Source organism: Cucumis melo, chromosome 9 (assembly GCF_025177605.1).
Source record: "Cucumis melo cultivar AY chromosome 9, USDA_Cmelo_AY_1.0, whole genome shotgun sequence".
Taxonomy (NCBI): domain Eukaryota; kingdom Viridiplantae; phylum Streptophyta; class Magnoliopsida; order Cucurbitales; family Cucurbitaceae; genus Cucumis; species Cucumis melo.
Genome location: NC_066865.1, coordinates 16,903,838 through 16,916,236, shown reverse-complemented (window position 1 = coordinate 16,916,236; position 12,399 = coordinate 16,903,838). Strand labels below are relative to the sequence as shown.

The 12,399-nt window shown below is 33.3% G+C and overlaps 1 protein-coding gene across 1 annotated transcript; it reads right to left on the bottom strand.

The window, feature by feature from the left end:
• Positions 1-203: 203 nt before the first annotated feature.
• On the bottom strand, positions 204-2,566 carry LOC103502903 (protein ASPARTIC PROTEASE IN GUARD CELL 2). Its single transcript, XM_008467027.3, has 2 exons — positions 1,730-2,566; positions 204-1,557 (listed from the first exon to the last, which is right to left on the bottom strand). The coding sequence occupies exons 1-2, from the start codon at positions 2,084-2,086 to the stop codon at positions 481-483; spliced, it is 1,434 nt and encodes a 477-aa protein (XP_008465249.1). The 5' UTR covers positions 2,087-2,566; the 3' UTR covers positions 204-480.
• Between the last annotated feature and the right edge of the window lie 9,833 nt (positions 2,567-12,399).

Here is a 12,399-nt window from a genome sequence, read left to right as displayed (position 1 = left end):
AACTATGACTATCTATTATTCATAGAATTGAAATTATAAATTTAAGAGTTATTTTTAAATATAGAAGAATGGAAAAAAAATATTTATAAAATGTCATTAGTCTATGAAATTTTATTATATTTGCAAATATTTTTCAAAAAATTTATTATTTAAAATAATTTATTTAATTTCATATATATATATATATATATAAATAAAAGAGATTAACTAATCTTAAAAAAAGGTTAGATATATGATGAATGTATTAACACAAAAGAAAAGGAAAGGAGAATTCTACAAGACAAAGAACTTCTCAATCACTAACATATTCTATCTAAACTCAAATTCACATAAATTCTACAAAAAGTTAAAAAGAAATCTATAACTTACAAAATTAAGAAAAAAATGGAATACTTTTTAAATTTGAGGGGAAGAAAAAGAAGTATTTATGTAATTTGGGATTCGGCCTTCGTTTGATATTTGTTTGATGAAGGGAATTAATTAACAAATAGTTGGCCCAAATCCCACAAACCCATTTGATCCATCAATGGAGATTTGAATCCCTTCTTGTTGAATGTTCCCTATGATCGACAATCCCGACGCCGATGCTGCAAATGCAAAGCAGAATGTCCCTTCTCCGTCCACCGGAATTAGAAAATTCCTCGCCGGCAACGTCAGTATCGGTCCACCGGAGAAGTAGAAAGACACCGTCGGTACCCTTACCGATACGAACCCGTTTAGGTTATAGCATGTGTCGAAGATTGATACTCTGTCCGATCGAGGCAGGTTTGCCGTTTGTCCGATGAATGTGTCTCGGAATGCTTCGTACGCCGGTGCCGGTAGTCTCGTCACGGCGGTTCCGGTGTCCATTACCACGCCACCGTACCCTAAATCGGTGAGTTCAAAGATTTGTTCGGGTATTGGTACTCGGATCCCTCCGACCCCGAGTCCTGAAAGCCCGACGTAGTAGAAACTTGGAGCGCGTGGGTTTCGGATTAGGGGAACCCACGCGGCGCCGACTGGCATAGCGCCGCGGCCGAATTCCAGTGTTCCTGTGGACTCTGTGCCTCGACTGACCAAACAGTAGCTGAACGCGCCGCCAGTCTGGCCGCCGAGTTGGCCGACGAATGACATGGCGCCGCCGCCGAGACCGAGCAACCCTGCGGCTCCGATGAACATTCCTCGGTTCATATGGCCGCACCCGATCGCGATGTTTCGGATTAGGATCCGTCCGAAAGTTAGGGTTTCGAGCGCGAGTGTGCCGCGGGTGTAGGATCCATCGCCGTATGACACCTCGTACCGGCACCGGCCATCGTTGCAGCCTGCGTTGTCGAGGCGGTCACACACTGATGAGTCGCAGGAGATTCCGGCGTAGGTGGCGGAACCGGCCGGGTCAAACACCGGGTCGGATTGTTGGTAGCATTCGCTGCAGGGCTGGCATTGCACCCATACAATGTCGCTGCCGGAATCAATAACCACGTATTGGCTCCTCGGCGGGCTGCCGACGCCTATCCTTACGAAGTACTCTCCGCTCCCCTGCTCCGTGCCGGAGACCACATCCGACCCGAAGTCCGTCACCTGCACGGCCACAGCCAAAAATGAAAAAAGAAGCAAAATCAGAAAGAAACAAAATTTCTATATCCCAACATTTTGTTATATATAATCTTTGAAACAATATTGAGTATGTTTATATGAATTCGAAGGAGGGGAATTGGCTCCCTTCTTCCTTCTTAGCTTCACCCCTGATCACCTGCTCATCGCTGGCATTGGAGAGTAGGCGGAGCAGAGAGGAGACCCTTTTGGAATCTCTGCTGATACGCTCCTTGAAACGACGGGGATGGTTGGTGTCGAAGTTGAGGGGCAGCTTATCTCTATGGAAGAGCTTGAGCTTCCATTGACTCTGACTGCTGTTGTTGTCTAACTCAAAAAGAGGGTAGTTTTCATGGAGGTTGAGATCTTGTGGTAATCTAGAGGGTGTGGTTTCTGTTTCTTTGATTGTGTCTTTGACATTTAGGAGTTGGGTGGCCGGGTATGTAGCCGCAGGACCAGTGGCAACCGAGGAGACTGCGGTGGCTAAAAGAGGAAGAAGGAGAAGGAGAGGTAGCATGGTTTAGTAGTTGAACTGTGAAGTGAGTGTTATAGGGGAGATTGAGAATGGAAATGAGAAATGGGGGATTTAAGTGTGAGAAATATGAGAGGGAAAAAGAGAATTTGTGGGGTTTGGATTATGATTGAGTTACTGGTTTGTGAGTGTTTTCTTTACAAAGAAATAGATAAAGAACTGAAGCTGAACTTGGTAAAGATATATATGGATGTATAGATGTAAACAATCCATCTATAGCTAAATAGAAGAACACAAGTAGAAATGATGGGTTCAATCTATGGTAGTGATTACCTAAACATTGTAGGGTCGGGATTGTCTTATGACTCATTTGAGTCACGGATATTTAAAAAAAAAAAAGAAGACATTGATGGATATTTAAAAAAAGAAAAAATTAATAATGTAGATATGTGTGTTGTTTTTCTGCATGTGATTGATGGACTTTGTTTGTACTGTCTTTTGTTTTAGCCTGTTTTTGAAAGTTATGTATTATGTTATGTTGAGGACTACAGGGTGCATGGATGCTGGAATACAGCGCTCTATCTCTCTCTCTCTTTATCTACATTAAAAGCATAAACAAATCCCATTGTGCTTAATGTTGATTGCTATCTTCTTATCCTATAATCTTATTGCATCAAAAAAGATACTTTATGTAAATAAGTAGCCATCCTGGGCTTTCTGTTTTGCATTTTTTATTGGGTTCTATTAGTGTTCTCACCAACAAAATTCCTACCTTTTCCCTATATATATATATTTCTTGGATGTAGTAGTGGAGTCTACTGAGATGTTATTTGCATCGAGAAAAATGCTAATTTTAAAAGTATTCTTAAACATATATAATGTTTTACTTTTCAATGAATAGTATAGTACATGGTGAAAGAGAAACTACTTTTGGATCCCAAGAAATAAACATAAACTATGATGAAGTTGAATTTGAGTAAAACTTTTGGTTTTGGTGAGTTTATTTCTCCTGTATACAAAGTCAAGTGTTAATGATAATTGGAATATGCTAGAAAGAAAGAGAGAAAAGGGTATGAATCTCATGCATTTGCTTTAAAAATGATGAGGGGTGTGGTGTGTCGATTCTTGTGGAGAATAATGATTAATGTTGACTTTGGGTTTTTTTCATTTTTGTTGGAAATAAACACAAGACCCCATATCCCGTTATCATACTTCAGTTTCATCATTCTTGTATTTCTTCCATTTGTAGGAAATCTCTTCAAACCTCAAAAGTGTATTTCATGGATTCATCAAATCTTTATCTTACCCACATGTTTATTCATTGCAGGAAGAAGAGGCACAAACTGGGGTTTACAGATATAATCGTAAGATTTTTGGATCCCTTTGTAGCAAATCTTATTTTTGTTGTAGGAGCCCTTCTTTTTATGTTATAATTTAGGGAAAAAAGTACCTTTTTATTTGAGTTTTGGATCTAGTTTTTAATTTAGGCCTCAATACACATTTGGTCTTTCAAGTTTTTCAAGTTTTCAGTATGATTTTAATTTAGTTTTTAGATTTCAAAATATTACAATTTTATCATTTAAATTTGAATTTTATTTCAATTTAGTTTTTAAATTTTAATATTTATAGTTTTTTAATTTTAATTTTTACTAAATACTTATTATTAACCGTGAAGATTTTCCGTCTATTCCTATATAAAATATTTTGAAAACATTATAATTAATTAAATTTCACTTTTTCATCGCTTTTAGAATTAAATTTAAAATTTAACTTCATGACTAGTTTAAATTAAATAAGAAAACATTGACATCAATATATGTAAGTAAGTACGAAGTTAAAAATGTAAAGTCTTGAAGTTTAAGAACTAAATTGAAATAAAACTCGAATCCTAAAGGTAAAATTGTAATATTTTGAAACTTGGGAATTAAATTGAAATCAAAATCAAAACTTAAAGACTAAATATGTGAATTTTGAAAGGTAGGGATTAAATAGAAACTAAAAAAAGAAAGAAAGAAAGAAATACATAGGAACTAAAAAGGTGTATTAGATATAACTGTGCCCATTGGAAGAGATGGTACGCTCAATTTACAGTTTTTCTTAACTTCATACAAAGTTAACTACAAGTCTTTCTGAAAATATGAACTCCAAAATAATTGTGTTTTGTCCTCTCTACCAATACTTTCTATGGCTTTGTTGTAAAAGCCAATTAAATTTGGGAAGATAGGCCAAGTCCTTGTTTGTCCATCTATATAAATACAACTCTTTGAGTTGAGTGGAATTCTGAAAGTAGAAAAAGAAAATGTTTTATTCTTTTTTATTTTTTTCTGTTATTTTTCTTTTAAAAAAAGAAAAATGTTGTATTGGTTGTATACACATGCATGAATGCATTAGAAAAAATAAATAGCATTAGGCTTTTCAATGAAGACCATTAGAAAAGTTTGCATTATGGACTTTGTTTAATAACATTCAAAAGTTGTAGTTACACCATATACTTTCCATTTAAAAAGAAAACAAAAACACTTAATGAAAGCAAATTATATCTGCTTTTCATCACATAATTAATATGAAAATGTGTAGAGAAAGGGAGGAAAACAGAAGGAATAGTTATTTAAGGGCACTTGGATAGTTATTTTATTTTAAGTAGATATAGAATCATGCTAAAATAAAAATAAATGTAGCAAAATCTAGATTTAGTTTGTGGAGTTTGTCAGTGATTAATATAAATAAAAGATCATATGAATGATAGACTTAAAACTTCAATAATAATTTAGAGTTGGTTTGAAGTTATTTAATTTTAGGTTTATTTGCAAATATACCAATCAAAGCTTTAAAATTTTAAGTACACTACATTTTTTTCTTTGTAAAGATGATAACACGTTCATATAATTTATCCATAGTAATATCTATTGGTGATAGGAAAGTCACTATTGATAAATTAGTTATCGGTAGTGGACCTATGTGAATGATATGAATAGATTCATGAGTTATGCTTCTAATACTAATAGCAAAATTTATCAACAATAAACTATAGAGAAAAAAGTGAGAAAATGGAGTCATCAACCAAAATTGTCAAGGCTTTAACTTTGCATGAAACTATAATCAAAGCACTTAAGGGTTTTATTATTATTATTATTATTATTATTATTATTATTATTATTATTATTATTATTATTTTGTATGGATAGCTTCTTTTTGGAACCAAATGAAATTTGACTCAAGATTCAAATTTGATTGAAAGTTGCCTTCGTTGCATGTGAAAGTACCATTTTATTCTCAAACCATTTACGAGGATCTGAAGTTGAAATGTATTCTCATTTGTTGTTCTAGCAAGCTTCCTTTTTCTTGTCAAACACAACTATAACTTTGATTTTTTTTCTCGTTGTAGCTTGTTCTTCTTGTTCTTCGCATTAGACACAACTATAATTTTTTTTCCTTGTTCAAATTCTTCCTCTCACTTTAGTTTAGCTTTTCGCTTCATCCTCTTGTTCTTCATCAAACATAGTTACACTTTTTTCTTTAGAAAAAAAACTATAGAAAAAAGAACGAAGAGAAAATCGAAGTGCGAAGAAGAAGAAAAGTGCTCGTGGAGAAGAAAAATAACACAAAAAATGGAAAAAAAAATGATGACTCACAAAAAGGAGAAACAACAAAAAAAGACCGTAGAAAAAATGAAAGAAAACGATTTGAAGAAGAAAGAAGTGCTAAAACGTAATTTCACGAAATGATGACATCGTCAAAAAGCTAAAACTTATTCATTTTATTTATAATGATTAGGAAAATTTGGAGGAAAATGCATTAAGTTGATATAAATTATATATAAGAAAACAAAGTTTACATTTTTGCCTTTACAAACACTCATCATGCTGAAAATCATTAGGTTTAACATATTTTGAATGCAGTAATGAAAAGAAGTTAAAAGAATTGAGAATTAACACATAAAAAGAGCAAATCAACTTCAAAATTTGGACATATAGAGGTATTGTGTGTTGAAAAGACTTAATTAAGCATCCAAAATCAAATGATGGCATACACTTTGAATAGTATACCCATCGAGTTGGTAACGGACTTGAGTCAGTGATGCAAGTGGTCGACACAACAGGGCATGAAATTAAGTGGAAGTGTTTGATCATCGTTGCAACCAGCAACTTAGGCATTTTCATTTTTTGTTCCCTTTAGTTTGAAATTATGTGAAGGATGCATCCAAGGGAAATGGTATTATGGCTTTACAAATACCGAGAGGTGTGAGTTCTTTATTCTATGAGTTAATGACACAAACGCATAATTAACTTACTCAGTAATATAATTCCTTTAGATGTTGTTTCATTGTGTTTGCAATTGAAATACCATCTCCATTCCACGCCCCATCACTCACTATTACTCACACCCTTCACCACATTTGTATTTATTCCAATGTTTAGCTGCATATTTAAAAATAATTGTTAAAAACATGCATTTTATAGCATGGATCAAAACTTAATGTCAAATGTTAACTCACATCCTTCTCTAACTTACATAAATTAACTCACATATAATTTATTCATAAAACATGTTTAATTTTTAACATCCTCCCTTAAACATGTTTTTTTTTTTTGAAAAACTCCAAGCAAATATTCTTAAGTTGTTAAACACATTAACTTTAAGTGGTTTCGTATCTCTCCACTTCTCCATTTTCATTTCTTTTTATCTTGAACACTCATTTTTCACCTACTGCTTTCTTTCCATTTGGAAGAGTAGAAAGTTCCCATATATCATTCTTTTTTATGACTTTTATCTCTTCATCCATAGCAATCTTCCATTTGTTATTTTGCAAAGCTTCTTCAAAATTCAAAGGTTCATTGTCACCAACCATACAAAAAAGAGTAAGGTTATTAAAACTTTGATTTAACTCTTCAGTTTTCATCATATATGTCTCGTAAGCTTCTCATGCCACGAGGCCCTTCACTTGAACTTGCAGATGATGATGTGCTTTGTTGTGGAGTGATTAGCGATGGTAGTGGTGTTGATGGAGAAGCAATGTCACTAGGCTCATCATGATCGTCAGGAAAAAGCAAAAATTTGTAATCTTCTAGATCGTCATTCCAATTCCATGATGCTTCTTCATCAAACACAACATCTCTGTTTACGATCGTCTTCTTTGTAACAGGATTATAAAGCTTGTAGTCTTTTAAGCTTGCATCAGAGCCAACAAAAACATATTTCTCACTTTTATCATCAAGCATACTACGCTTTTCATCAGGTATATGCACATAAGCTATGCATCCGAATACTCTCAAATGACCAATGGATGGCTTTCTTCCTGTCCATGCTTGTTGAGGAGTTTTTTTTTTCTCTAAGCTTCTAGTAGGGGAAAGATTTGACAAGTACACTGCACACTCAAAACTTGTGTTCGAAATTCTTTTGGCAATTTCTTGTTCTTCAACATGCTTCGAGCCATGTTAAGTATTGTTCGGTTCTTCCTTTCAACAACACCATTTTGTTGAGGAGTAAATGGAACAGTCATAGGTTGACGAATTCCATTTTCTGCACAAATTTTTTTGAATTCATTTGATGTGAAGTCACCTCCCCTGTCTGATCTCAAAGCTTTAATGTAATAACCACTTTCTTTTTCAACAAGAGCTTTAAATCTTTTGAACATGCCAAATACTTCTGATTTCTCCTTGACAAAGTAAACCAAAGTTTTTCGACTGAAATCATCAATAAATAATAAGAAATAATTATTCTTACCGAAAGAACTTGGTTTGATCGGTCCACAAAAATCAGTGTGAACTAACTCCAGTGGTCTCCTTACTCTCGAAGATGATTCTTGTGGAAAACTCTTCCTTGATTGTTTGCCATGAAGACAACCTTCACAAAGTTGATCTGGATGTTTGACATATGGCAATCCTTTCACCATGTTCTTTCTAGCTAATAATCTCAAGCCATCAAAGTTCAAATGCCCAAATCTCAATTGTCAAATCCAATTGGGATCTTTCAAACATGACTTTAAACATTTAGCAACATCAGTTGAATGTTTAATAAAAACATTCTATTTTTTGTCATTTGCACTTTAGCAATCATTTTGTCATGATTATCTGTTATCAAAAGACTCTAATCTTTCATCAAAATATTATAGCCTTTCTCTAAGAGTTGTCCCAAACTCAAAATGTTGTTCTTCATATTAGGCACATAATAAATAATAAACATTAGAGATAAACTCATGTTTCCCATTCTTTAAATTGATCAAAATTTTACCTTTTCCTTTAACTGGAATTTTTGTGGTATCACCAAATACGATATCGCCACCAACATATTCATCAAGTTCCACGAACATTGATTTACTTCCACACATGTGATTGCTTGCACCACTATCAAGATACCATGCACTGTTTTCACATGTTTCCGCACCTTTGCATGTTAGAAACAATGAGGAATCGTCGCTTTCTTCATCTTTCTCAGCATAATTTACATTTTCTTTAACTCTATTTCTGCATTCCCAAGAATAATGGCCGAATTTATGACAATTATAAATTCAACCTGTCTTTTGTCATACCTCCTGTCATTATTTGATCTTTCCTCACTTGACTTCGAATAATGTTGTCTTCCTCGACCTCTTGATGAATTTGAGTTTGAATTATTCTCATCAAATTTTCTTTGACTGTAGCTTCCTCGACCTCGATCTCTGAAATCACCATGTTCATGATTACCACCATGACCTCGATTGCCTTTTTCTAGGCTGTTTTCCTTGTCTTTTAATTTCAACTTTGATTGCTAAAGTTGCTCACTCATATGCTTGTTCTTCTTAAGAAGCTTCTCTTTATGGGCTTGTAAAGAACCCATAAGTTGATCAGTGGACATTGTACTTGAATCCTTTGATTCTTCAATAGCAACAACGATGAAATTAAATTTTTCATCTAATGAGCGAAGTATCTTTTCTACTACTTGCTCATCGCTTATTGTTTCACCAAATCTTTTCATTTCATTTACTACTACTAGCAATCTTGAAGTATAATCTGAAACTAATTCAGACTCCTTCATATGTAGTGATTCATAATCACTCAATTTTTGAAGGAAAATCTTCTTGACTCGATCTACTCCTTTATACATATTTTCCAAAATTTGCCATGCTTGATGTGCAGTAGTTGCTCTAGAAATTTTCTCAAAATTTGAATCATCAATGGCTTGATGAATGATGGTGAGAGCCTTTTGATCTTTTTTCTTTGTATTTTGTAAAGCTTCTCGTTGATCTTGATTCAAAGTTGCATCACTTTCTGGTTTTTCATAACCATTATTAACAATGTCCCACACATCTTGTGAACCAAGTAGAGCTTTCATTCGAATACACCAACTGCTATAATTTTTTTCGTAAGTCGAGGTACTTGGAAGGGAGCTAAATTGTTGTTTGCCATTTGCAAAAACAATTTTTTTAGACTCCAAACTCAAGCTCTAATACCACTTTGTTGGAAGCGTGCGATGAACACCCCCAATAAATAATCATCAAATAGAATATTTGAGAGGAAACAAAAACCTTTTGGAAGACTTGTGTGTATTCAACTCACACTTGGATGATTTGGATTACAACATTTCAATCCTATTTATAGGATTGTCACGAGAATAACTCATATCACAATTAAATACAACAAATTAAATCCCACACTTAAATAAAGTGAAACTCTTACTAAATTAATCGTAAACATTTTTAACTCACATCCTTCTCTAACTTACATAAATTAACTCACATATAACTTATTCATAAAACATGTTTAACTTTCAACATGAGCATATCAGCAAATATTTGTACTTAAAAAATGTATTTGCTGATTTGGAGCTGATTTGTTAGGTTTTTGGTGAAAGGATAAGTAATGCATCAGCAAAAGTGATGTGCCAGTATCTAAAAACCCAAAATTTTCTAGATTCACGTCCAGTCAATTCTTGTTGTTATTTCCTCAGTCAAACCTCTTGATCCACACCTAAAATGAAATGAGAACAACCGATCATGATTATAGGCCTTCCCCAACCACTTTTGACAAGATGAGAAAACCCTTCATTTTTCACCAATCAACTCTCCCTTCACCCTTCATCTTCATTTTCTTTCAATTTTTCAGTAGCCACCTCGAGCTTCTTCTCAAAATTCTCAAGCTAGTAGCCTTAAAAACGTAAGTTCCTCTAGGACATAACGGCCCCAGGTCATCTCGTCCCTGGAACATGTGGTGAGAGGAATGAATCTAGGAAAAGACTAAGAAATTGAGGAATCATCCATAGGCATCTTGGAGTTGTATTTACTTTATTTTCTTGTAATTCTTTGTTTTTCCTTCTTTGTCGATCAAACTTTATTGTATCAATGGATTTTGATCTAATAAAGAAATTTATTTTGTTATTGATCATGAGCTAAATTTCTCCGACAACGTGAATGCCTAAGGCTTTTTATGGATTAAGTACTGATGTGCTCACGCTACTCTACTGACTTTACAATCTCTTAGTTGATTTTAACGAAAGATTTGGTATATTAACTTGATCACTTAATATAGTAACTCAGTGGAATTTTAGTGTTGAGAAGGCTAGGGTGTAAACAAAGTTCACAAAGGGACATGGAACCTAAAGTCCAGGAATAAGAAAAGTTACGTCATCTTAGGAATAAGAGACGCCATAGAGTAAAGAAACTAAGCTTTAGTTAATCTAGAATTTGGCTACCAATGAGAATAGTAAGTAGCGGATGCATAGAAAAATCACTTCTACTCATGCATATTTCACTGTGTTGGTGTGCTGACATCACTTTTGTTAGCCCCTATTTGATATCATTGTTTACGGTTTAAATTGTATTTAAATTGCATTTTCATTCTATTCACAAATTCACTTTGGTTACTTTTAGTTTCATGATTAAGTTACATCCATAATTAATTTAAACTATTGTTACTAAGAATACTTGAGATTATCACTTCATCGCAATGTATGCTTGCACTTAGACCTAGCTCACTCATATTTTTACCATCACACTTGGTCAATCAATGGTCCCTATATTCGACCTTAAACTCATCAAGACTCAAGTTCGTTTATACTTAGCTTGAGTCTTAATAGAGAAAGCATTGCATTTAACATAGAGTATTCATTTTATTTAGCAAATAAAACACCACATGAGCTATAATTTCATTAACCATACTCCTCAACTCATCAACCAAATCCTTAATCTAAGAGTTAAGATCTATAAAAGAGTTTAGAAGGAAAAATGGTAAGTTCTATTTTTCAAATTATTTTAAAAAATAATCATGATTAATATCTACTTTTATTAATTAATTAATTAAATTTCCTTTATTCGTTTTCTATGTTTGTTTGATACATTGAATAACAAAAGGTGTGTGCTACAAAGTATAAAAAGACAAATTAATCTAATTGGTTGCATCATGACATACAAGTCAGTCATATATTTGTCAGAAATTTAAATTTAAAACTTATGTATTGTTTTGGTCTAAGAACTATCCAACAAGACTTCATCAAAAATGAACTACATAGATATTTTTTAAACTAATTCTCAGTCAAAACATTTCAACAAAATCACTCCCTACCTAATCCTTCAAAAATCAATTTTAATCAATGCTAAATATCATTTTAAAGAAAAGCAATATATTTGTCATGGTGAAGTTACTTTCGAACCCAGTTAAAAAGATAAAATAGGTGAGGAAGAAAAGGCAAATTTTTGGTATCGCATACGTCCATACCACCAATCCACTTTTTGTCCCCCAAATTGATTGTACAAACCAATCATATCCCACACATTTATGTCCATTTGTACTTTTAGAAGTTGAAAGTAAACTCAATGATAAACTAAAAAGATGGTATGGATGCTTTATAACACCACCAATACCAACCCAACAATAACATATAATAAAATCTAAAGCATAAGCATCAAATAAATAAATGCAGGAGTTTTCCGATAAGGATTCTTTTTATCGCTATCTAAAACTAAAACTACATGACTCACATATAACTACACATATTTTAAAATAATAAGCAAGAGAAACAAGCTACAAGTTAAGAGAGTAAATATTAGTTTTACATTTCTTTTTAATATTTGTGAGTGTTTGGTATTTGTACCTCAAGTAATCACAAATGGGACGTCCCTCCTATAACATTTGAGTGTCAACTGTCAAGAAAATTCGTATGTTAAATCTTATATAATTTTATTTTCTTTCTTGTTGAAAAACATGAGTATGCCTCAATCAATTAAGACATACATCCTCAATCAGTGTGGTTCGAATCCTATTTTAAACTCAAACAAAATGATAATCTTTTTCTTTTCCTTTTCCTACCGTAATGAAACACCTTGAGCTCCTAGGACAAGAGGATGTGTAAAGATTGGATACTGAAGAAATGAATGCGAAAAAAAG

What these genes read in the sequence shown, in the direction of transcription:
- LOC103502903 (XM_008467027.3), bottom strand. Translation starts at nt 2,086, where the DNA reads ATGCTACCTCTCCTTCTCCTTCTTCCTCTTTTAGCCACCGCAGTCTCC. An exon ending in CCAATGCCAGCGATGAGCAG is followed by an intron (nt 1,558 to 1,729) that starts GTGATCAGGGGT and finishes GTGGCCGTGCAG; the next exon opens with GTGACGGACTTCGGGTCGGA.